The sequence below is a fragment of the Nuphar pumila genome, chromosome 11, assembly GCF_984573655.1.
Source record: "Nuphar pumila chromosome 11, dmNupPumi1.hap1.1, whole genome shotgun sequence".
Classification (NCBI taxonomy): Eukaryota; Viridiplantae; Streptophyta; class Magnoliopsida; order Nymphaeales; family Nymphaeaceae; genus Nuphar; species Nuphar pumila.
Window position 1 is genome coordinate 8766029 of NC_143259.1, and position 27589 is coordinate 8793617.

General features: G+C 37.4%; 1 protein-coding gene across 7 annotated transcripts; it reads right to left on the reverse strand.

Annotated features, from left to right (window-relative positions):
- Nucleotides 1-1396: 1396 nt before the first annotated feature.
- On the reverse strand, nucleotides 1397-26988 carry LOC149821857 (uncharacterized). 7 transcript variants are annotated; one of them, XM_089980689.1, is made up of 9 exons: nucleotides 26813-26988; nucleotides 26249-26289; nucleotides 12290-12390; nucleotides 5857-6123; nucleotides 5535-5636; nucleotides 4709-5419; nucleotides 4249-4316; nucleotides 3333-4140; nucleotides 1397-3191 (listed from the first exon to the last, which is right to left on the reverse strand). In XM_089980689.1, the coding sequence occupies exons 4-9, from the start codon at nucleotides 5923-5925 to the stop codon at nucleotides 1533-1535; spliced, it is 3417 nt and encodes a 1138-aa protein (XP_089836815.1). In that variant the 5' UTR covers nucleotides 5926-6123; nucleotides 12290-12390; nucleotides 26249-26289; nucleotides 26813-26988; the 3' UTR covers nucleotides 1397-1532. The 7 variants fall into 7 exon arrangements, with proteins under 7 accessions (XP_089836815.1, XP_089836814.1, XP_089836818.1 ...); XM_089980688.1 differs by having other exon boundaries at nucleotides 26218-26289; XM_089980692.1 differs by lacking the exon at nucleotides 12290-12390.
- Between the last annotated feature and the right edge of the window lie 601 nt (nucleotides 26989-27589).

Consider the following 27589-nt stretch of genomic DNA (forward strand, 5'->3'; position numbering starts at 1 on the left):
ATCCATGGGAAACTTTCAACTTTCCATAGGTTGGCACACATGGGAAACTTCCAACCTTTCCATATGTTAGCACTCATGGTAAACTTCCAACTTTTCCCTAGGTTAGACAAACATAATATGTCCAGGCCCTGCATTGTTACACATATGGGTAAAGCAGCTAGTTCTCATTTCAAAGCCGAGCTTTTCATTATAAAGTTGTAAATTATTCCTCTGCTAGAAAAACCGAGCTTATCATTTTAGGGATGTAAAGTATTCTAAAAATACACACTCCAAAATATTGTAAGGATGTAAATGGTTCGGATCATCCCAGAATACGATACAAACAATTGCAGAATAACATTAAATGTTATGAGTTTCTGATCACTTAAATCATTAACAGTTGATCAGACAAAGCATCTGTTGTCAAGAAAGATGTAGGCAATCTAAATAAGCGAAACCCACTTAGTTGGCCTTGAGTCCTAAGATCACAGATGTGTGCACAAAGTTGAAGCATTCAAAGCTGTCAATGGGTTGGATCTGCTTAACCTGGGAATGATTAATTCGCTTACAGGTGAATGATGCCATAAAACTATGATTTTGAACCAGCTATTATAGGCATGATTTGGCACACCCCAAATCTGAACCAGCCTAGTGATTGATCATGTTGGATTTGAATAGCTAGTACCCCTTAACAGAAATTGCATTGGGATCAGTTTCTTGATAAACTTTTGGGTGCATCACATTGCAGTCGAATTCAAGCCTTAAACTTCCTAACCACGGGCTTCTTCATGATGTGCCTAATCATATCAGCCTCCATTTAACAAACTAGAGCATCCATCCTATTAGTGGACATTAACAAGTTTACTAAAATCTTTGCCCAGATGAGCCCTGAAATACAATTGTGACTTCCTACATGCCTAGAGCATTTTGTTAGATTTCCGAAGAATATCATTAGAAGATTCATTACATTTCCCAAGTACAGATAAATGTGCATCTTACATACAATCCATAGGATGATAATTCAATCTAAAGGTTTCTAGCCATGACAATTTAAAAGCCAGTTAGCAACTTGAAGAGCAGCTGTCCCTTCATCAATATGTACTATGTAGTCTTGTCACAGCCGGATATGGCTTTTTGAATGAATGCGCTTAGATCGATGATTGAGTAATCTGACCCAACCAAAGACATGCACCATTTCAACAGCAAATTAACCAAAAAATTAACAGATTGACAGCACCATCAACGATAGATGGTGTCGCCTTTCTGGTTTCTGGCTAATCTAATGAAATATACCATACGTGTGCAAGACAATTATCAACTCTCTCTCTCTCTCTCTCTCTCACACACACACACACACACACACATGCACACAAACACAAACACAAACTGTAGCCAAACAATGAATTAGGAACCACTATTGACAAGAGGAATGATTCATCTATATTATATTCAAACTATATCTGTACATCGAATACAGAAGCTATAGATCTTTCTCAAATGCAGGTAGTTCATGTACTTACATATGAGACTTGTGCTCTACAAACTTGCTGTAGCTAGTGTCTGCTGCTTTGATCATCAGATATTGTTTCTTCAGATGATGCTTCCTCTTGGATGGACAAATCATCAGCTCTAAGAGGATCAGATTGTGTCTTACTTGAATCAGCACTGTCTTCACACTCTGATAACTGTTTTGCAGATGTGGGTCGTGGGGTATGCGAATTCTGAGAAGAGAAAAGACAAAGCCTGGTCTCTATAGAGGAATACCCGGAGCTAGCCAGAGGTGGCGAGTCACATGCTGATGAATCTGCCAACCATTGACCATCCTTGTCACATGTTCTACTCCTCTTCCTTAGCCACTTGCATGGATCTTCCGCAGGAATGGGATTCAGGCTGGGATCCAAGAGTGAAGGAGTGGCTTGCTTATCAGTGTAGAGAAGATTAACAGAATGAGGAACAGATGACACGCTTGATGGCAACACAGATTCGACTGTTGTCAGAGGATTGCTGGCTGCTTCTCTCAGCCAATGAGGGAGAGAACTGGTACCTGATTGACTGCCTATTAGTTCATCCTTGGGTTGAGGGCAATCCACCTGATTTTTCCCGATATTGAGCTTCTCTGCACTCCATAAATCTAGCTGAGGTCTGTCAAATGAATCTTGAAGCAAATTTGAGGATTTCCATGCATTGATCATTATTTTTCTATCTGAAGAACTCCTCTGAGTTTTATGGAACTTGTTTTCCATAATTCCCATTTTCAAAAAATTGGAGCTTCTTGATTCATATCCAGAACTCAAACAAGGAACATGATCCAACTTAGATCTGTCACTTTTGAGCGCTGGCAGTGATGACTGAGGATGTAAACAGAGCTCTGGACACATTTGCCTGTTTCCCATTATTGAAGCTGATGGATCTCCTAAAGCTAGCACAGTGTCAGCCTTAGGAACTTCTAAGCTAAGAGATGTGCAGTGACTGGTGCTATAACTATCAGTGGCAATCCTTGCCAGCATAGAATCAGAGATACATGGGAAGTTGGGCCTTGATAATCTCATAATTGGTGGAAAAGAAGAATGCAAAAGCTTTCTTTGTTCCTTTTTCCATTGCTCAGCAAGGTCTTTCGCAACCCTGTATTCTGAGAAATGCAATTTTGGGTCGCGAAGCATCGCATTCCAGTTACCTTTCTCATATCTTCTGACACCAATCCAAAGACAATCTAATTCTTCCTCTGACCAGGAACTTGTACATCTCTGAGCCCTTTCTGTTGGTGAAACTTTCCTTTGGTTTGATGCGCCAGCTCTTTTTACAATGTTTTCAAGCATCCATCTATGGCCCTGTGATGACAACTTCTGGTCTCCAGCAGACAAGGGTAATGCACCTTCCACTGCAGGCATTGGAGGTTGCTGAGAGCACGAGTTCTCGTTCCTCCTGAAATTGAAACCTGAAAATGATGGTATGCTTGCAAATTCATGAACAGATTCATGGGCATCATCTGGTTTTGCTGGCAATGATAAATTGAGAAAGTGAGGAGGGCACAGGGATGGTTTAGTAGATGTTTGTTTAGGCCGTTTAATTCCACAAGCCTCAGGCAGAGATGCAGTTTCATGGAGGCCCACAGAGACAGAAGAGATGTTTTTCCAGAAGTCCAAAGTGGGAATGCTCTCTGGTGAATTACTTGTTAATGGTCTATCCTGGGTTGTACAACTTCCAGAAAGACTCTACATAGATAAACAAAAAGAATTTAGGCATGGACTCCAGGAACAAAAGAGAATCTGAAAGCTAGATATCAGATTGCATGAGGAAAAAAAAAAGAATAAGAAAAATCACTAGCACCTTCGGTAGAAAAGAGCAAGACATACCAAGCCCAAAGGAATACAGGTTTCTTGGACGTTGCACTTGTTCTGCAACAGGTCTTTTGTGAATACATTCCCAGGAAATGGACTCAAACTCTTTCCACCACATGCTTGTCTGGATTTGGCACCATCGCCAAGAAGGGAACATGAATTTCTAGCTACCTGAGGTTGGTTGAAAGCAAATATAGGGTCCAAAGTTTTCTCTGAAGTTACTGGCAGTTCTAATTCTTCATTGCTTCTAGGGGCATCCATATTCAACTCTATTGCACAATTTAAATTTGGTAATCTTGGGGTACCTCGAGAATTCTTGGGCACAGCACCAACAGGTTTAAAACTGGTCAGATCCCCAACCACCTCAATATCTGTTATGCTACCCAAAGCTTGTTGTGTGTCAAGCATCAATGTTCTTGAATGTACTTTGTTTGCAAAAGTGTCCATGCTTTGTTTTGACAATGTCATGATTTCATGTGTCACACCAGCAGGTTGGACTGTTAATGCCATATGGTTCAGCGAGACCACTGGTTCATTCTCTGGAAAAGAATTGGGTTTGATAATTGTTGCAATGTTTTCCTTGACCAGATCTGGATTACCAATATTGGAGGCGCCTCCACTACTCGTACAAAAGTTGCATGTCTCCAGTCCATCTTTAGTTACTAATTGAGGAGAAAACCTTACATTAAGCTCAGTTGAAGACAACTGACACTTTACGGTACAAAGGCCTCGATCAGAACTTTGGCCTGGATGAAGTTCAATATCAGGTTGTTCATCTGACACAAACATGTCCTTAATCTGCTCTTCAATCTTGAGCTCTGCACTGTTCATAATAAATAGAAACACAGGGCACATATATGATATAAGCAATAGGGCTGACAATCAAAAGCAAGTAAAAAACCATGGAGAAAATCAAATCAATGTAATTTACATCTTATCTTGAAGAGCATGCCTTGCTGGAGATGACCTGAACATGACATTGTTCTCTTTGACAGCTTTCTGCCCAAAAAAGTTTATACAGGAATAATTTTAGACTTCATGTCAAAAGGTTTCAAGAGTGATCACTATCTAGCAAACTACACAAACATGTTATAACACTTTCCATAACTCAAATGTCACTAGATAATCAATCTTTGTAAAAACGATGCTTTGGAAACACATTAGAACACTTCTGAAGTGACTTCATAAAAAGTGGAACACGACAAATATCACCCCCAAAGACCCTTTTCAAATACCACAATCTTATGTGTACTTCAAAGTTCAGATTACACGTGGAGGGGGATCACCAATTCCTTTGTTTCAAACATATTGATGTCTGATAAATGCATGTCAATATGAAGTCATTATAGGGCATTTGAAGTCATACAAAACATAAATGACAGGAGAAATACCTGTTCTTGTTCCTCTGCCAGCAATAATAGTGCACCAGAATCTTCTCTATCAGGAACAACACATGGTGACTCTTGTAACAAATTGCAATTCTGGGAGGACCCTTCACCAGCATGAGATGATGAGTTTGTAGCTGATGCACAATGAGAAGAGAACAAATAACATTCTTTTCCAACTTGGTTATCTAATTTTTCTGTGTTAACCCGCTTTTTTGCTCTCCGAGTGAAGGAAATCAATGGGGTACTGAATTTCTTGCTTGATATATCATTGCATAAAAGAGCAGGCTTGACCTCGGTGGCCATACTGATACATGAGGCATCTGGTTTTGCAGGAATAGACACATTTGCAGTAGGAGAATCCAAAGGACAGTATTTATTCTCTGTCTCCACATTTATCGATAGAGAAGCAGAGTTTTCTTTGGCAGTTCCACTATCAGAATCCTTGTTTGCTGCTAAATCCAACGGAACAGAGTAAGATTTTTCAATGTACATATATTTTGAAAGGGTACTGCCTTTTTCCTCGCTAGGTGAGTGAACACCAGGACCATTCATTAACAACAGTTTACGAGAACGAAGTGCAATTGGTTCTCGTAATCTTTTAATATGGTTAGTTCGCCTTCCTCTCCTTGCCTCAGATGCTTGCTGCTGTATAGGCTTTCCGGACTCAGATTCATCATAACATGCAGGACATAGCCACTTTCCAGGAGGAGTATGCTACAATTGAGAAAAGGAAAAAAAACAGCAAAGAGAAGAAAAAAAATAGTTGTCATTTTTATCGCATAACTTGCACCCAATATTTTGACGTGGTCATCAGCAGATAGCATCATACCTTAAGTGGTGGAACGAGGCATTGAAGATGATAAGTTCGAGGACAATTGTCACAGCAAAGGAGGTTGCCACCAATATCACAGACAACACATTCAAAGTAGTACTGCAAATAAATCATGTATAAAAATACAGGATAGTTCAATAAACTTAACAGCTCAAGAACCTCAAATATAAGAAACAATGATGAGGTGCAAGAAATGGATAGGTAGAGTTCCTACTTCCTAGCCATTTCCCAGAAAGTGTCATTGATGTGTACATTCAAACCATGCACAAATCCATTAAAGATGGAATACCCCTGCAAGAGAGGTTTTAGATATACCCACCCCATCTGCTCCTTTCTTCTTCTCAACCAAATGATGCTTGCTTATTCCATCTTTTTTCCTTTGTTTCATTGTAGCAATATTCCTTGAAGACTTTGAAGATGAATTAGCACATTCTTGTTCATTATCTAGTTCTGACCTAGATGTGACTCGCTTCTGCTTCTGTGTCTTTGGTGGTTATCATTTTAGACTTCAAAGAGACCCTTCCAAAAATGTAGACCTTCAAATTGTCGATTCCCCATGGCCGCAATTAGCAACATCTTGAGCAACCTGCAGAAATTTCAGAAAAAGATGTAACTTTTAGAAATGTATTACATAACAAGAGGATTCACGTTAAACAAAAAAGAATGCACATAAAGGAAAAAAAAAATCAGAATTTTCTTTTGATAGTCAATAGCATTGTGTTTAGAGGATGCAAAAGTCCACAAGAAGTTCTCTTTCCTTTTTCTAATCCTAGTCAATATTTTTAAAGCATACCGATCAACTCAAATTTATAATCTATTACCGTCTATCACATACATAAACTCATAAAATTTATTGATTCTCTAAGGCACACTATGAAAAAATAAATGGTGTATACCACAAGTTTCTGAAAAGTCTCTAAAAATCAGCCTTGGAACAACTTATAGTCAAAGTTGACATTTCCTCCAGATTTACATGCCACAATGTAAAAGATTTTCTAGATAAATCACCATCATCCAAGAAAATTGAATCTCTGTCTCAACATGTCTCACAGGCTTTAAAAATACATGCATATTCTTTGGTTGTACTTTATGGTGAGAAAGATGGAATGAAGTAATTGTGATGATCAAGAACTCGCATATGGAATAAAAAATCAAAATATTAGAATTTTAACCTAATAAGAAAAGGTAAAAGTACCTATAGCTATACCTATGTGACTCACGTCGCTTTCAGGATACTGGGAGACAAAAGAATGAAAATATGAAATTATTGCCCTTCCGCAGATTTTCAATCATTCCACCATTCATCATCTTTTCCCTTCATCATTCAAAATTTATTTGAACATTGCCATCATTATTGTCATCAGCATGTTCAATCATCATTCATATAACCTATGTCACCTGGGTATGGGTACGATAGGAAATATCAAAAAATGAGGGTACGGGGACATGGCTATTATATATATATATATATATATATATATATATATATATATATATATATATATATATATATATATATATATATAGAGAGAGAGAGAGAGAGAGAGAGAGAGAGAGAGACATTTTTTTAGCTTCATTGACCAGGTTTGGATTTGTCCAAGCCTGGTCAATGAAACCAACTTGGTTTAACCAAGTTACAAAAGCCCTCCCCCCCCCTCTCTGTGTGTGTGTGTGTGTGTGTGTGTGTGTGTGTTGCAGCGAGACAAAGAAGAAGAAGCATAAGAGGAGGTAAGCTCATGCTCGCTCTCTCGGCTTCTCTCTTTCTTTGTTTGTTGCAGCGAGACGAAGAAGAAGAAGAGGAGGTACAATCTCTCTCTCTCTCTCGCGCGCCTTCCCCTCGTGTGAGGCCCACTTCAGATCTGAGCCATAGCTAGGGTAAACCTTCGACTCTCTCCCACTGGTCTCTCTCTTCCTACCTGGCTCTCGTCTTCCCCTTCTCTCTCCCTCTGGTCTAGACTCTCTCTCTCTCTATTTACCCCTCTCTTGTCTTCCACTTCTCTCTCTCTCTCGATTCCCCTCTCTGTCTCCCTCGTGCGTGAGAGAGAGAGGGTTGCGGGAGAGCAGAGAGAGAGAGAGTCAAGGGTTTCGGGGGGGGGGGGGGGGTGTTCGGGTCTACGTTAAACCCGACACAGTGCGGGGCTCGACCTGTGGCATACCCGCACTGCCCACGGTACCCATACCTGTGTCGACACGGGTACGGCAGCTGAACCGCCATGTCACAGTTACATAGCATATAACTAGTGAGAATAACAAATTATGTACACTATCAATTTCTACCATCATCATCATATTCAACTCAGGTGATCATCCATAACACCTCATGCACATCACTTACAACATCACTGTCGTTGTTGCCACTATCACCAGCTATGTCGCATGGATACGACTTCAGATATGTGGATACAACCATTTTTACGAAGTTTCCTGTATGACTTGTATATAAAGGGATACGGAACGACAGCCAAAATGGAGTATCCGTGTGACATAGATCACCAGCATATCATATTCATATTGTCACCTTTGACCATTATCATGTTCTTCCGTTATCCACGCATACAACTTGAATCATTGATAATATCACATAATGCACATTAAAAAAATCAAATCATCATCTAAGCTGTCAGGCATCAGAATATCTTTTTAACATCACCTATGTCACATGGGTGCGGGTGTGGGGATTCGGCACTTCCAAAAAACCCGGGTGCGGGGGGTGCACCAGGGGCAAAAATGTAAATATATATAAGGGGGGTCCGGGGGTTCCCCCCGGCACGGGTCGTAAAGAATATTTAAAAATCAATTTAAGCTATTTTTTTACATTTTATTAAAAATAATCGATTCAAGTCAGTATCGTTATCAATTTTCTGACGATACAATAAGCATCGGCCGATCCAGGCCACCCATACTGACAACACTGGTTTTTTCTACTCGTTAATCTAGCGAGGACAATAATAAGCTGAAGGCGAAGGACAAGATGGCTCTCTATCTTATCAAAATTTTTACTGCTTTTTTATAGTAAAAAGCAGATGTAATGGGTCTCAAACTTCGATATCACTACATTGAACTTAATTGAGAGAGACGAATGTTGGGTGCGCAGTTCACTTTATGCTCTCCATTGTCGACTCTCTTTGGTGCACAAAATCATCGAGTGTTGTGTCGTTGAGAATTAAAGAGTGCCTACGAGGGCAGGGTACCCCTGACGGCAAACTGCCACAAGGGTTACAACAATGCCGTCCATCATGCTGGCCTGTGTCATATAGGCAGGCACTCAAGGGACCCCTGGATCTCTAGGGTCATAATCAACTGTGCACGGGTATGTCAGTAGCTTTTAAAGGTGGGCCACGGAAGACAGGGTGGTCGTGAGGCCCCCACCCGGGGTTTTCCTTGCTTCAGCCAAGGTTCCTCGTTATGAAAAAAAAAATAGGGCACCTCTCAACCTCATTACAGGACACCCCCAATCAAAACAGAGGTTTGTGGATGTTATTAGAAAAGGAAAGACCGTGGAGTCACTTCATAGTTTTTTCTGCTTTTTGTCACATTTTAATTAAAAGGATGGAGGGAAATGGCGCATCAAGCTGTTAAAAGGGCCTACTTGATCATTCTTTTCGAAGAACTAAAGATGGGTAATAGATTTAAGAGGTTAGAATATTAGATGGATGCTTGGCATATTCTTCCTTTTTGGGGTTTGTCTTGTCCAGGCCATTTGTTATGCAGCAGCCTTGTTGCTTAGCATCCAGATGCACTACTGCTGACCATTCATCTCAACATCTCTTAAGATGGATGAACAATGCACCCATCTTCAGAAATGCCAAGATGGGTGGTTATCAGATTTTGTATCCTGCATCTGAAAGAACCATAACTGAGAATTGTTCAATCACGTTTCCCCAAAAGAAATGAAACATAATCATTTTGAGTTTGAAACCTTAGCCAAACACTTGATTTTTTTTAATCTCGTCTACTTTTTGTGGAAAAACCAATCGCATTCGTTAAGGCAAAGAACCCCAACTGAACTTAAGAAACGAGTCAACTCTACATGGGTGAAGAACTATTAGTTTTTGTCCTTTTAAAAAAACCCAAAAAAAATGGACCATCCGCAACCCATTTCATAGGGCAAATTTTTTTTAAAAAAATGGACCAAAATGACCCTGGGTGCGGTCAACGCACCCAGGGTCGGGTTGGCCGCACCAGCGTCGAGTCGCGTCGACGCGGGTGCGGCACCCTGCTAGCCGAGTCCCTGTGACATAGAACATCACCATCATGATCACCATGTCTTGAAACCATCACAGCACCATTATCAATACCCCACGAAGTTGAGACTACATAAAATCAGTCCAAGTGACGAATTCCACTGAAGTTATCTATTTAATAGCAGGTTACAACCATTAAAAAAACTATTCTGTTTGACAAAACTATTAAAAGCAAGATTTCCATCTCTCCACTTATAATGGCCTAAAACTAGAGAGTTTCTTGTTTTACACTCTATTTTCCATTTCCCGCAAGAGAATAACATACTATTATTAGCATATAATCAGATACTCAACCGATGTATCATGATGTTATTGTCTGATAGTGTTTATCAGTATGGAGCCTTTCTGGTTTCTACCTATCTTTCCATGCTTATAGTACTATCATTACCTAGCACAACTAAATGAATGAAGAAATATGCTTTTAGATTGCCCAAAACAACAAACACCAGCAGCATGTCCCTAAACTGGTTAGGCGCATGGGCTCAAAGATCTTCAAGTCATCATCAATGCAATAGGGACTAAGTGCTTATACTTCTAGTTCACAGTTTGCATTTCCATCTTTTTACCTTCTTCCATTTGTTTAAAGCAGGAAAAAGTTTTGGTTCTCTTATTGTAATAGTCAGTTGTATCACAATCAGCGTTGGGTGTACAACAGTTCGTGAAGGCAGTGTTTGCTGGTTATTCAATTGACTTGCAAGTTATCATGGCTTCAAATCCTAAAAAAAAATAAGCAAAAAATGGCAATGCATGCAAATACCAGTGAAAAAATACAATATTAGTCAAGGAAATAAAAGAGAAACCATGCACATCATCTAACATGCCTCTCAGACCCCAAGCTCATGAAGAGAAAAGCATTGGGACTTGACTAAGATGAATCTAATACGTCACTGGTTTATGCTTCATAAAGACAAGTGAATTTCAATGCTTGTCTTTCTCATAATTATTCCAATTTTTGCTTTTCTGCAACTACGCAAGATAACAAGAAAGGTGTAATATGTAATTTTCACTATATCGCTAACATCCCCCACATGAATCGCAGTATGCTTGCATGCCTAACAAAGTAGTATACAATGAATATACAGGTAAAGGAAAAGAAACTTCCTAATGAGCTGGAAATAATTTTATTTCAACTGTTCATAGGTTTAAGCTTGCCATTAAGCACATTCAGCATTTAGTAACCTCACAATCACTAATCTGGGTTAGAATTACCAATCAGAAACTATCATGAGAGCAAGTATCTGATACTTTTTTGCCATTTCTAAGCAGAGAAACATCTCAAGAACTTAAATTTTCCATCTTGTATCTCTGATTAACTCTATTAATTCATGCAGAAACCATTTTTGTTAGCCATATCATTTTACACAGCAGCACTGCCTCCAACATAGTTGGATCATTGTTTACAACAACATCTGGAACTTGGATCTAACACCCCAAACTTGTGAAGCATGTTTGTATTCATACGTTACTTTGTAAAGTAGGCATATACAATCTAAAGGGTCTGTTACTCCTCATGGATGTATAGATCTCCAGAGAAAGTCACTTGTGCATTCTCTACATTCAACTGATACATGGACTACTGGCGAATAGCAATGACCAAAATGAATGTTTGACCAAGTTTTCGTTACAAGTATGAATCAGTATTTCACAGTCAACATCATTTATTTATGACTTTTTTGAGGGAAAATTCATATATATGAAAAACTTTTATGGTCACAAAAACTATAAACCCATTTGCAACTGGCTGCTTTTATGTTTGCAGGATGAACATGAGATACATGACATTCATATACGGGGTAAAGTGTCTTGACTTATATTCCATGACCTACTGCAGCTTCAGTACATAGCCTAAAAGCTATGTCACATGGGTGCGGGTACGGGTGCGGAGCAATTTCAAATTTTTTGGACACAGGGATACGGCTATATATATATATATATATATATATATATATATATATATATATATATATATATATATATATATATATATATATATATATATATATATATATATATATATATATTTGGTTGACCGTGTCCGCACCCGTGTCGGGGCGTGTCGACGCGGGTACGTCAACCTTATAGCCGAGTCTGTGTGACTTAGCCTAAAAAAAAGTATGTGTATTTTACAAGTATACCACTGCTACAAAAACTTAGCTGAAATGAGGTATAAAAAAATAAAATAGGTTAGACAATAAGAAGAGAATTGTAGTAAAGATCAAGAGCATCAATATGGTACTTTAAGGTTAATTTTGTTTTGTTAAGGAGTACAAGCACAGAGACCATACAGAGAACATTCATCATTTGTTAAGTAGATTCTGGAGGCATCCATCCCTTTAACATATATTTTCCTTAAGGTTCATCATCATTTTCCTTGCTTCCAATTTTCCTCCATACACTCTCATTAATTGATTCTATCATATGGATACTCCATTTTTTTGCTCCTGTATTATGTCCCCTTATATAATATACATAATGAAAACTTCCATAAAAAGGGTCGCATCTCCATACCAGTAACTATATGTGCATGGCTTGGAGCGTGGAAGAAAGGACAGACTATGGCAGCAAGAAGCCAGCAGTTGAACATGTTAGATTTAGGTTTTTTGAGGTTCCTGCAAAGACGAGAAAAGTTTGGTGCTGAACTCTCAAGATTCCCAATATGGGAAAATCGTGCCTCATTGTCACTATTTATATTCACTTTACACTAAAATACATCTTTCCTAAAATACACTTATTAACACAAAATACAAGAAGACTAATAAAGGATATCTTAGGAACACAATATATAATAAAATACAATAGAGAACTAGGAGGCGTGAATAGTGACGTTGTGAACAGTGACGTGAGTGATAGATTCAGATCCGACCACCTCAAACCTCACACTCTAATAGCCTCCCTCAAGTTGTATATGGTTAACAACCATGGACAACTTGCTTCCTAAATATCAAAACTTGTTTTTTGTGAGGCTTTTAGTGAACAAGTCAGCCACTTGGTCTTTAGTCCAGACATAGCTGGTCTCAATCTCCTGATCCTCCACTTTTTGACGAATAAAATGTTGATCAATTTTGATATGTTTTGTCTTTCCATGTTGAATGGGATTTACTGAAATCTCGATAGCTCTTTGATTATCACACATCAAGAGGGACTTGGGGATGACTTTTCCCAAATCATTCAGCATGTGTCTAATCCATGTTATCTCAGTTGTAACTGCAGCCATGGAACGATATTCAGCCTCTGTACTAGTTCTCGCAACAACCTTTTATTTCTTACTACTTCATGAGACAAAATTTCTTCCAAGGAAAACACAATATCCAGAAACGAACCTTCTCTCATCAAGATCTCCTGTTGAGTCGGCATTTGAATAAGTTGTAATTATTAACATATCCTCACATGGTGCCCTATTTTTGTAGAGCAAACCATATCCAACATTGCCCTTTAAATATCTCATTTTTTTCACACCCTCCATGTGTAATGTTCTAGGTTTGCATGAAATATGACACCTAATTAACAACAAAAACAATATCTAGACGAGTGAAAGTGAGATATTCCAACATTCTAACTATGCTTCTGAACTGTGTTGGGTCATGAAACAATTCTCCATCATTTGCACCTAATCTCTGATGAATGAGAACCGGTGTTGCAACATGTTTACAATCTTTCATGCCCGTTTTATTTAGGAGAACCATTGTGTATTTGTGCTGAGTTAAAATAAGAAAATTAGCCTGCCGATCTACCTCTATCCCAAGAAAATACCGTAACAGACCCAGATCTTTCATCTTAAATTTTTTTATGCAAGAACATCTTCACTTCTTCAATATGTTCACTACAACTGCCAGTAACAATTATATACAACAACAACAACTACGCCTTCATCCCAAAACAATTGGGGTCAGCGATATGAACCAAAAAAGAAATTCATTTTGGGTCTTCCACATGAATCCTTTTCCTCCAATCATTTCTATCCAACGCCATGTCCTCGGTGAGGTTCAAAGCATTCATATCCTTTCCTATCATCTCCATCCAAGTCTTCCTAGGCCTACCCCGACCTCTTTTAACTAATATATATTCCCATTTCTCCAACCTTCTAACTGGAGCATCATTAGGCCTTCGCCGAATATGTCCAAACCACCGTAAACGATTCTCTCGCATCTTATTTTCAATGGGTGCAACACCTACCTTCTTACGTATCTCTTCGTTCCGAATCTTATCTTTTATTGTATTTCCACACATCCATCTAAGCATCCGCATCTCAGCTACACTCATTTTTTGAATATGATGTCTCTTGGCAGCCCAACATTCCGTACCATATAGTAAAGCAGGTCTAATAGTCGTCCTATAAAACTTTCCCTTCAACCGCAATGGCATTCTACGATCGCACAGCACTCCAGTAGCACTTTTCCATTTCATCCACCCAACCTTTATCCTATGATTTACATCTCCATCAATTTCTCCATACTTTTGAATGATGGATCCCAAATATTTGAAATAATCATTCACCGGTATATCTTGCTCACCAAGCTTCACTACACTCCCATCACTACTTCGTTGCTTACTAAACCGACATTCCATATATTCAGTCTTACTCTTACTCAACTTAAAACCTCTAGCTTCCAATGTCTGTCTCCATAATTCTAACTTAGCATTAACCCCAGCTCTAGACTCATCAATCAAAACAATATCATCAGCAAACAACATACACCACGGTACATTTTCTTGAATTGATCTCGTAAGCTCATCCATCACTATCGCAAATAGGAAAGGGCTTAAAGCAGATCCTTGATGTAACCCAACCGTTATCGGAAAATTGGTTGTCACCCCTCCACAAGTACGGACATTGGTTACTACTCCTTCATACATATCTTTAATTATACTAATGTACTTGAGAGAAACACCTTTCTTCATCATTGTCCACCAGAGAACGTCCCTAGGTACTCTATCGTATGCCTTCTCTAAATCAATAAAAACCATATGCAAATCATTGTTCCTCTCTCTATATCTTTCAATAAGTTGTCTAAGAAGATGTATAGCTTCCATAGTTGATCTTCCAGGCATAAAACCAAATTGATTCTCCGATATCATGACAACCTTCCTCAACCTAGACTCAATCACCCTCTCCCAAAGTTTCATAGTATGACTCATGAGTTTTATACCACGATAGTTTGTGCAATCTTGTATATCACCCTTATTCTTATATAAAGGCACCAAAGTACTCTTCCTCCACTCATTAGGCATCTTATTTGTTCGCCAAATCAAGTTAAAAAGATTTGTCAACCATTCTAAACCTTTCTCTCCCAAGCATTTCCAAGCCTCGATAGGTATACCATCTGGGCCAACTGCCCTTCTTGATTTCATTTTCTTCAAAGCCTCTGCAATTTCTTTCTTTTGAATCTTGCGCATGAAGTCACGATTTATCTCATGAAAAGGAATGGAGAAGTCTCCAAGATCTTGAGCATGACTATCATTAAATAGCTTATCAAAATAATCTTTCCATCTCTCCTTAATCTCCTCATCTTTGACTAAAACCCTTTGCGTTTCATCTTTGATACATCTAACCATACCCAAATCCTTCGATTTCCTATCTCTCATCTTTGCAAGCCTATAAATATCCTTCTCGCCTTCTTTGGTATCCAACTTGTCATAAACCTCCTTATATACCTTAGCCCTCGCGTTTCGAACAACTTTTTTAGCTTCCTTCTTTGCTATCATATACTTCTCCAAATTCTCATTATCACGACTCTTACTTAGATTTCTATAACACTCTCTTTTAACCTTAATAGCTAATTTGACATCCTCGTTCCACCATGATGTATCCTTACCTAGTGGTGCACCGCCTTTAGACTCACCCAATACCTCCTTAGCTACTTTTCTCATACCACCCGCTATCTTATTCCACATTGATTCTGAATCCTCCTCGAGACACCAATCAACTTCCTTAACTACCTGCTCTACAAACATTCCTTGTTTAGCTCCTTTCAGTGCCCACCACTTAATTCTAGGATCTATCCTATGTCTATCCCTTTTGCGGCATTGTCTAATTCTAAGATCTAAAATTAAGACTCTATGTTGTGTAGCTACACTTTCTCCTGGTATAACCTTACAATCGATGCAACAACCCCTATCTCTCTTTCTAAGTAGGAAAAAATCTATCTGACTCGTATTAACCCCACTTTTAAATGTTACTAGGTGAGACTCCCTCTTCCTAAACCAAGTGTTTGCTAAGATCATATCATAGGACAAACAAAAATCTAAAATCCTTTCTCCACTTTCATTTCTTTCTCCTATACCATAGCCTCCATGGATATTCTCAAATCCATCCCTACTAATGCCCCTCAAATCCATCCCTACTAATGCCTACATGTCCATTAAGGTCACCGCCGATGAAAAGCTTTTCTCCATAAGATGTTTCTTGTACTACTCCATCTAAATCTTCCCAAAATTGATGCTTAATGGAATCATCTAAACCTACTTGAGGTGCATAAACACTAAAAATATTAATAATATCCGTACCTAATACTAATTTAATAAGTAAAATTCTATCACCCTTCCTACGGACCTCAACTATATTATCTATAAACTGACGACTCATAACAATCCCTACTCCATTCCTATTCCTATTTATTCCTGTATACCAAATCTTATATCCCCAAGGTTCTATCACTTTAGCTTTCTCACCTACCCATTTGGTCTCTTGAAGACATAAAATATCAATCTTTCTCCTACACATAACATCTACTAACTCTACCAACTTACCAGTTAAAGACCCTATGTTCCAAGTGGCTAACCTAATTTTATGGTCTTGGACTAACTTCTTTACCCCCACCCGTCCAACAAAGTGAGGGAACCCTTGCCTATTTGACACCACACCCGGGCGCCGGTGTGACGCGTCGCTTCTGGGCGACGACCTAGCAATTATATCATTAACATAAATTAATAACACAATGATAAAATTGTTACCTTTATAAATGAAAAGTGAATGATCTAATGGGAACCGAGTAAAACCATAGCTTTGAATTGCAACAAAAAAACTCTCAAACCAAGACCTTGAAGCTTGGTTCAGTCCATAAACAACTCTTTTTAACATGCAAACATGAGTTTTTTTATCCTTTTCATTATACACCGATGGATGCTCCATATAAACTTCCTCCTTAAGATGCACATGTAATAACATATTCTTTAAATCCATAACTCTTTTTAACCTGCAAACATGAGTTTTTTTATCCTTTTCGTTATACACCGGTGGCTGCTCCATATAAACTTCCTCCTTAAGATGCACATGTAATAACATATTCTTTAAATCCATTTGACTTATTTGCCACCCATGATCAACTGCTAGAGAAATGATGATCCGTATAGTGCCTATTTTGACAACAGGACTGAAGGTCTCATCATAATCATGCACATACTCCTGAGTAAATCCTTTTGCTATTAGGCGAGCTTTATATCTCTCGATAGTTTCATCAGGTCTATATTTTATTTTATACACCCATTTTGAACCAACTATTTTTTTATCAGGCGGTCTTTTCACTATCTCTCATGTCTGGCATTCATGCAAGGCCTGCATTTCTTCGTCAATAGCTTCTATCCACCTATTTGATTGCACGACATGCTGAAATGTTTTAGGCTCTTGTTGTTGTCTGATTTGAGTAAGGAAGCAATGAAAATCTATGCTGAAATTTTGATAACTCACCCATCTTTCAATCGGATGACTTACCCTGCTTGATCTTCTTATTGACTGAAGTTGTCCCTCTTGATCTGACGATTGTTCTTGCAAAACCAGTTGGCTTTGATTACGCCTTGTATAAAACGCATCCCTCTTTGAATCCTTTAATCAGTTTCTATATCACAGTCTAATTCGGCTGATGGATCTTCTAAGACATCTTGGCTATGATCAGGAAAAAGATCTAGTTGTTGTACCCTATTATCCATGAGCTTTCTATATTGCCTGAATCGGTTTCTGTGTCACAGTCCAATTTGACGGATGGATCTTCTAAGACATCTTGACTTTGATCAAGAAAAAGATCTAGCGATTGTACCCTATTATCCATGGCTGAAAATAGACTATTATCCAGCCAAGGCTGATATACTTCAATATTATTCTTGTCCTGTAAAATATAATGGCTGCAATGATTATTAGAAAAGTTGTTCTAACGTCCCAAAATTTAACCCAAATTTTTGAGGATTTTTTTTATAACAGCGAAAATATTCAAATTTAAACAAGCTAAGCATTTCAGGCGCGTCACAAGAATTCTCAAAGCAATTACCATCCATTTCATTTCTAATAAAAAGTTTAAAACATAAGGTCAGAGTTTCTGAATGACTAATTAACATAATTAATAATAGAAAAATTAACTTTTGACATCCCGAGAATACAATAGATCATATATCTAGGTCCGCACACCATCCCCCAATTGCTCTTGATCTTTTACTCTTCTTCTGAAAAATAATAAAATAATTTGTGTTAGACTACAACCAGTCTGCGTAGGAGAATACTATGATCTTGCAGATGTACTATGTAACAAGTATGCAATGTGTTTGCTTAATTATAGACACTGAAGCATGATACTAAACATGGCATAAAGAAACAAGTAACATGGAAATGATTTATTGCATCACTATTCTAACTCACAAAAACATAACATGAATTAACATCTAATCAGATAAGTAAACACTGGTTTAAATACTTAATCACATGCTCAATTATCTAATCACAAGTTGACAAGTTCAAGTACAAAGCTCACAATATTTTATCCGATTGATAAGAAGTAAAATTTAATGTTTCTCTTGAATTGTCCCGCGGGTACTCGCAGACCAAGACAACCATAACAGAAGAGAATATTCGGGAGTTTATTATGTATTGGTGTTTTATTAACCCGAATGTTTAACTGAAACTGAAATCCTAAAGGAGCGGTTAAATAACCGAGAGAACCTCTCAAAGGCCCAAACAACAGAATACATCCCCTAACTTCTGCATAAGAACGTGGAGCTACTGCCTAGAACAAATTTGGTAGTTCGGTCCCCTAACTCCGGGAACTGGGGACCAAGGAGCCATTGTCGCTCGAATCTAAAAGCACATGTCCCCGGAGTAGTGTACCACCTACCCTCTCCAAGGTAAGCTCGAGTCTGAGTAGGTTGCTATTCTTATTAATTTGTATTACCCGATTTGTTAGGGTTTTCCCTGATTTGAACCCAGTAGCTAAAAGATACTGGAGTTTCCCCAAAAATTTGAATCCTACCACCGGAGTAGTAGATCACCAACCATTCATACCTTACATGGGTATGTTAACCATATCTTTATCCATTTAATTATGTAAACTCACCCAGAGTGCTCTGGTACCTTAAACCGTCAAGCATGAATGCCTCAGTACCTTTAAACTAGTTAGGCAAAGTATTCATATATGTTTGAATTTACATCTGGATTCATTTTATAACTTTGAGGACTAGTGTGTGACCCTCAATATTCTGGCTTGACACTTATGTGCCCACAGCAAACCGACCCGCAGGCTCAGTTATGAGTTCATTATTTAAGAATTGTGGGTACATTATACTTCCAAGTGAATCACATAACAGTAGGTGTAAAGCCTCGTACCGATATTCATTTCATCCAGCCTAATTCTAAAGTCAGACATATCGATATTCTAATTCTAAAATATCTCAAGAAACCCAAGTGAGACATATCAAAAGTTTTCTTTAAAATAGTTTTAGTTTCATTCACAACTTTGTCATTTCCTATGATGATTATATCAACATAAAAAAGAAGGATCACAATAGAGACCTCTATTTTTTTGACAAAAAGAGTGGTGTGAGTATAGCAAAAAACAAAACCCAAATTTATTAGTGCATTACTGAATTTATCATACCAAGCTATAGAAGCTTGTTTAAGACCATACAATGCCTTTTTTTTATTTTAAAACTTTTTCATTCAAATTCATGCTAGGAGGAGGGTCCATATAAACTTCACCAGAATCTCTATTTTAAAAAGCAATTTTAACGTCTAATTAATAAATAGGTCATTTTTTAATAGATACAATAGCAATGAAAACTCAAACACTTGTCATTCGAGCAACTGGGGCAAATGTCTCATCATAATCTACCCCATACTCTTGAGCATATCCTTTGGCCACTAACCTTGACTTATATCTCTCTAAGGCCTGTCACTTTTGGTTTTTACTTTAAAAACCCATCTACATCCTATAGGTTTCTTTCCTTTTGGAGGATTAACTATTTCCCATGTTTGAGCTTTCTTAAGTGCATTAAGTTCAAATTTCATAGCTTCATTCCAATGGGGATATTGTTTGGCATCATTATAATGAGATGATTCATAGAAAGAGTGAAGGGCTATTACACATGCTCTAAAATTTGAAGAAAAAGAGTCACATGATACAAATCTATTTGGTGTTTTAGAAATATGATTTGATATTCTATTTGAAGATTCTTTTAAAGATGTGTTTTGAGAGAATTTGTTGAGAGCACATGGATGAATACCTTCTTACCGTTTAGTATAAACTTGTGTATTACTTGATATATGTTCATTTAAATCTTCATGTTGACCATTATCCTCATTATTAAGAGATTGTTCATGATTAACACCATTGTCAAGGGACTCAAGAACCTTAATAGGATTAGATTCATCATTTCGTGGTAATAAATCAAATAAAAAAGAGTAATCAATGTTTTCTTTTGATTCTTTACTTTCAAAACCATTTTTATCTTCAAGAAAGGTAACATCCTTTGAAATATAAAGTTTGTTATTTATTGGATCAAAACACCAGTATCTTTTTTTATTTTCTCGATATCCTAAGATAACACACTCAATAGCTTTTGGAGAAAGTTTACCATTCTTATGAGTAAGAACATAACATTTACAACCAATGATTATTAGTCTTTTAAAATCTAGAGTCATTTTAAAAAGTTTTTCAAATGGAGAAACATTGTTTAATGATGTTGAAGGAGTTCTATTAATTAAGTAGGTTGAAGTTAGAATGGCTTCGGTCCAAAAAGTTTTTGGAATATTCTTGAACATTAAGAGAGTCCTAATAGTTTCTATTATATGTTTATGTTTTCTTTCCGCTAAGCCATTTTGTTGCGGAGTTTTAGGACAAGACCTTTGATGATAAATTTTATTTTGTCTTAAATAATTTTGAAAATCATTTGACATATATTCTCCTCCCGAATCCGATCTTAGAATAGAGAGATTACTTAAGAATTGATTCTTAATCATTACATGAAATTCTTTAAAGAAAGATAACACATCGGATTTACGATTTAGGAAATAAATCCATGTGTATCTAGTAAAATCATCAACAAAAATCATATAAGACGAGAAGCCAGGTTTTGATATGATAGATGAGGGACCCCGTAGATTGGAATGAACTAATTAAAACAGCTGTGTAGACACAAAATTTCTTTGAGGAAATGGAATTGCTTTCATTTTTTCAAAAATACAATCTTTACAAGCAATGTCTTTTTCATTACATGCATTTCCCAAAAAAGAGAAAAGAGACATCTTTGAAAAGCTAGGGTGGCCAAGTCTCTTATGCCAAATATCAATGCTTTTGACATTTATAAAATTACAAAATGACTTGGGTGGAAGAGTAAAAAAATCCATAAAATAAAGATCGCCTCTCCTATGGCCTTGCCCAATCAGCTTCCCTGACTGAAAATCTTGCACGGTGCAATCTTTAGGTGAGAAAAAGACTTTGCAACCATGATCGAAAATTTGAGAAACAAAAAATAGATTTAAAATTATTTTTGGAACAAGAAAATCTTGAGAATGTTTTAAATCAAGTGTTTCAAACTTTCAATTTTTAAAGAAGTCCCATCGGCTGTTGAAACATAAGATGCAGAGGGGTTGTAATAGACTTTAGAAAGAATATTCTAATGTGATGTCATATGAAAAGATGTACCGAAATCAAGAATCTAAAAACCTGGAGGAGATGATGATGATGCGATGGCGGCACCCGAAGTTGAGGACGTCTTGAGAAGCTGTTGGAGAGGCTCCGAAATTTGATTAAGGGTATCTTTAATATCTCCTCCGTTTTTGTTTATTTCTTCTTTCTTTGGTACAACTTCACCAATGAAAATCGCTTTACCCTTAAGCTTAGGGCATACCGGTCTAATATGATCTTGTTCATTGCAATATTGACAAGTAACACCCTTCCTATATCCACTGCTATAATTGAATACATTTTCATAGTTATTATTTTTGGCAAAGTGAAGAGGTTTATAGGTTTTTACATTTGATCCCGACCTAGTAACGACCAAAATATCATCATCCTTATGAGTCATGCCAAGACAAGTTCGGCAAGGGCATTTTCGATAGGCAAGACCTTGCTCCTTTGAAAAAGAGATGCCCTTGTTCAAATTCCGGTCTAAGACCATGAAGAAATTGAAAAAAATATTCTTTTTCAATTTGTTCTTTTCTCATTTTTATATCTTCCAGAGCCACCCATTTAGGCTCAAGAAGAGCAAGTTCATCCCAAAGGGGAGACAAAGCACTAAAATAATCACGGACACTCATGTCGCCTTGTTTAGTAGATCTAATTTTTTCTTGACAAAAAAATTGTCTAGCTAGATCCCTTTGGGTATACATACCCTTAGGGAAGAACCAAGCTTCATTGGTCTTCTAAATTTAGCAATGTTGGCACAAATTTTTATGTCAACATTGTTCATAAACCACGCCAAAATCTTGGCATGGTTGATTTTCCCAATTTTCTACCTTTGCTTGATGGTCATGAATGACTTTAAGGCGGTCTTCCCCATCAAGAGCCTTTTCAACATCTTCTTCGATTTTGGTGAACTTCAATGTTGGTTCAAGAGAGGTCCCCGTCACGAAGCCCCAAAGTTTCTTCTTGCGAGGGTGATTCTCCATAGCCAATGTCCACATCAAATAATTTGAACCATTGAGCTTGAAGGAGAGCTTCACCCTTGAATCGTGCTCCATATTGAAGAAGGTAGAGATGAGGGGAGAGAAAGAACTTTGGTCACAATCTCAAAGTGGCACAAAAGAAACCTTCCAAGATCAAAAGAACCCAAATGGCTCTGATACTATGTAATGAAATAAGCAAAAATAAAAATAACAAGTGAAAAACACTTGTAAGTCCAACAATGGAAAAAAACCAAGAAGATTACACAAGCACTTTAAGTGCAAACACATAAACCCAGAGGGGAAATGCCAAAAGGCAAAAAAAGAGAAAATATTATTGAGAGAGAGTGAGAAAACAACTACAAAATAGAGGGGGAACACCCCTCTTTATATACACAAAGAATGAGGGAGAAGGAGGCCTTGGGGCTCCCACACTGTAGTTGTTGGGGAGCCCCAACGATCATATTTATGACCGTTGGGGACCCCCAATGACTACAAACGGGGTCCCCAAGGGTCCCAAAAAGAGAAAAATAAAAAAGTAAAAAGCCTAAAAAATAAGTTGTTTTTAAGGAACAACTTATATTACACATGAAAAGACCAAAATACCCCTATCAAGTATTTTGAAATAAACAGAATATATATATATACACACACACACACACACATATATATATATATATATATATATATATATATTTTTTTTTAACAATAGGTTGATAGACTGTCATCCAAACAGCAAAACTAAGTTTTTAAGGTACTCAAAAAACTAGGTTGTGAAACCAAGATTTTGAAAAAAATATGTTTTCAAAAAACATGTTTTCAAAAAACCAAGTTTTAAAGTTTGTCATCAAAATGCACCCTTGATTGTTAGTGTCCTTTTAGTTATGTTCTTTGGTATTTATGTAGGGTTATAATCTCTCGTCTATGAAAAAAACATGTTCTGATTCTCTATCTTAAGCTAGACCTAGACCCCGATATAAGTAAGATATTGTCATTTCGAACACTGAGATGGAGCTTGGGCCAAATTTGACAGCTTTAACATGCAAATGCCAATAAAAAATGGGAATTTTCCCCCTTCTGACCAAGCTTGTTCATCTCTAAGGTTATATCTCAAACCTACCAATTCCAATAAATCTTGAACTAATTAATGACGTACAAACTTGATGTGGATTCACACAGTTCAACAAGTTGAAGCATTGTTCCCCTCACAAGTAGAAAATTCTGGCTTTGAAACTCCGAATGTTAGTTGAGTTGAGCTCAAGCTTGAACACTTACATTCATTCAAGCCCACCTTGAGCTCAAGCCAAGGATTAGACTAACCAATGGAGCACCGGGTCGAGCTTGAACAAGACAATCTCATGCTCGGGTAAGCTCATGTTTGATGGTAGCGTATTGGAAATGTGCTTCCTATACTTGAGTAGCTTGCTCCTAACTCATTTGTTTTTTTGCTTTTTTACCTATGCCAAATTTGACAGTCTTATTAATTTCAAATAATTAGAAAGATGTCATTCCAAAGGTTTATAAGGGCATTTTAGTAGAATAAGTTATCAATAACAGATGCACAACAAAATTTATACTTGTACTTTTGCTAGATACATAAGACAAGTGGGAAAGGTTGGAAAATAATTTTTGTATTGGGCCTTATTGATATTTTACATCAAAAAGACCAAGTATTGTTTCCTAAGTGCTTCCTTATTCACTTCCTTCTTGCTTAATGCTTCTCACCTGATATGGACCTAAAAACATGCTGGATTCCATCTTCTATTTCCATCCCACAATTTGGTCCATTTTAGCATCCTTTGTTCTTGTAGTTATAGGAGAACTAGGTCCTTTAAACCTCTCCTACATCACCTGCTTCTCATATGACATAGCAGGGGGAAAAATCATAGATTTACATATTAGTATTCTTTTGATTTAACATGTGAAATTTAAAAAATCCATTCTTTCTTCCCAAACACTTCCCTATTTGAGTCCTTCTTGCTTCTTGCCTCACATTTCACAGGCCTAACAAATACTCACTTCATTCTTCTGCTTTCCCTCCAAGCAATTTTATCCATTTTTGTATCTCTTGTTTTTGTAGTTGTATAGGGCAACAGATCATTCATGAAGTGTTGATGTATTATTTATCAATGAGTATTAGCTATTAGATTAATATCTTAATCCGAACAAGAAAATGTAGGGGATAACCTATATCATCTAGTAAGCCTATCCAACCATGTGTAATATAACTATAAAATGAAACTCCTTGAATAAGATCAGTTAAATATATTTTCATACTTCCACTCCTACAAAACTAGCAAGAAAATAAAGGTGAATCAACTATTAATTGACACAACAAATCATTGTGGTGTTATCTTCAAATGTGGCTTCCTATGTAAGACATCAAGCAGGAGGATTGAATTAGTTTGACAAGCTCCACCTGGTCCTATTTGTTTCTTCATACAGATGGTGTTGACTGGTAGTGGTACCCATGTTTACGTGATTAGTCAACGCCAGTGTTAATGAGAGTGACCAGCTTCTCTACTTTCGGTTGCAGCATCTGTTGTGCTGCCACAATGTAAACCAGTCCTTAGGCCTAGCCAACCTGCAACCTATGATAAACGGCCTGGTGAATATGGTTTTAAACTTTAATGGATGCTTTGGGGAGAAGATTAAAATTAGGGAGATATTATTTTAGAACCAGAAAATATAGTCTGTCAACAAAAAAACAAAGAACCAAACCTAGAAAAACTGTCTTTAAACAGAAATCATATGTTTCCATGAATGACAAAGAACTTGGCTGTCAAATGAGTTTTGACAATTATGCAGTGAAAAGGACATGAAGAGATAAGGCGCTCCTGCTAAATAAAGTAAGTGTACAAAGCAGAGTCCAACATAATGAACCTGTTACCAACAGAAAATGTATGCCTCCAAGATCAATATGTTGGATTTCAAACTGAATTTTGTGTGTGTACAGAGTGGCAATGAGAAGAAAGTGATGCACCCTCCTCTTGTAACAGTGTAGATGCAAATTTAAACATTGACATGAACAGTACACACTTTGAGAATTCAGCATCTTGCTAGATCTGAAAATGTTGAATGTAATCTTTTTGAATCAGTGGACATCACCCCTTCTAACTGGTTCAAGCATTTGTGTGTTCATCAAAATCTATCATTAACACCAAAATACACGATGCTTTGACAAAAACTTCCACACAAGCATGGGAACATGATATATTGCTTTGATGATGAGAAACCCACTTCACACAGAAAACTTTGTACATCCTAACTCAAAATATCCTATGCTTAATGAAGAACTTCAAATAAATAGTAGTATCCCATATCACATATTTGTATCAGTGTGATACAGCAAAATGCTTGAATCAGCATCTGCATGTGAATCAACTATGCAAACTGTCAATAGCCAAACACTCATTGAGGAAAATTGAGCTCCAATTGCACATATCCATAAGATATCCGCTTAAACTCTTGCATGAATCCTCCAAATGGTATGTACATTAAAGAAGAGCAGTAGACACATTAACCAACAACCAAAAAGGCATGCCACGGTACGAAAGCATTCTGTAGTAGATTAAACCTCATATCCGCTGCATGCTAAAAATGCAAACCTTTCTCTTCCCACAACTTGGGATCAACAACCTCTCACTCCCTAAATCACCAATAAAATAGAAAAAGAAATTACACAACTAATTCAAGTACCAATGCAGTAATCCCAAACCAAAAACTATACAAAAATAATAGCAAACCTACCAAAACTGCAACCCTTCTACTTTAATCAAATAAAGCAGAACATCAATCAGAACAAAACCAGAAAACAAATAAGAAATCCAGTGAGAGAGAACACCCATGATAAAATACAACCACTTCTATACATTAATCAAATAAAACAGAACACCAGTCAAAACAGAACACCAGTCAAAAAAGGACAGAGCGAGAAAGTGCGTGAGGGAAAGAGAAAAGAGAGAATACCCATCACAGCTAACTACACGGCATTCCCCAACTACTAGCATGCTCAAACTAATTAGCAACATTCTCATTAAAAAAAGGAAGAGAAAAACCAGAATCCCAAGTAAGAAATCTACAGACCATCATTCATAAAACCCTAAACCCACAATCGAAAATGGAAAAAATGAAGCAAACCACCATTGGTTCTGCAATAAAAGAGCACTCACGGTTGATGGGTGTTCGAGTTTCCAACAGAAACAGGAAAGGAAAGCAAGGATGCGTGCTGATACCCACAATTCAAGCAGACCCCCAAAAATCACCGATAGATATCCCCTCTTTTTCACTCTCTTTTGGAGAGAGAAACAAAGAATGAAAAGGGAAGACAAGGGAAAAAAAAATCCCAAGCGTTGCCAAAACGGGTGCCAACGCGGTTACTTATGCGTCCCCGTGTTTTGCCAGGAGAGGACAAAATTGGAAAATGTGGAAAAGACCAAATAATGACAGTGCCCTTGACTTGTCAAAAAAGGACTATGCAACTTGGACTCGGGATTACACGAGTCGATAACCGATACGGATATTGAATAGGAAATGTCAATCAACAACAAATACAATCAACATTGACTCGGATTTAAGGGTGGACATCGGGTTATTTAGGTACCCGATGGTAACCAGATACCCAACTCAAGATGGGTCATGGGTTAGGTTTAACAGCCTCAGCTACCTACAGCCGGATCAAAGTCAGGCCCGGTAAACTAGTCGAATTAGCGAGTTTTAAGGTGCTCAAGTTGGGATTGTTCTCTTATAGCAACCCGACGTCCCACCCGAACACGAATCCGACTAATCCGATTCGGTAGCCAAATTCAGAACCGATCAATAATCGGATTCGGGTCCAGTATTGAGTTTTGCATTCGAACCTAAATCTGAATCAGACTAAAACCAGAATCCGATTGTGTAAATAACGGGGTTTAAGCTAGTTGATCTGCATTCGATTATATCCTATTCTA

What these genes read in the sequence shown, in the direction of transcription:
- LOC149821857 (XM_089980687.1), bottom strand. Translation starts at nt 5,925, where the DNA reads ATGAAACAAAGGAAAAAAGATGGAATAAGCAAGCATCATTTGGTTGAG. An exon ending in GCCTCGTTCCACCACTTAAG is followed by an intron (nt 5,420 to 5,534) that starts GTATGATGCTAT and finishes TCTCAATTGTAG; the next exon opens with CATACTCCTCCTGGAAAGTG. An exon ending in CATGCTCTTCAAGATAAGAT is followed by an intron (nt 4,141 to 4,248) that starts GTAAATTACATT and finishes TATTATGAACAG; the next exon opens with TGCAGAGCTCAAGATTGAAG.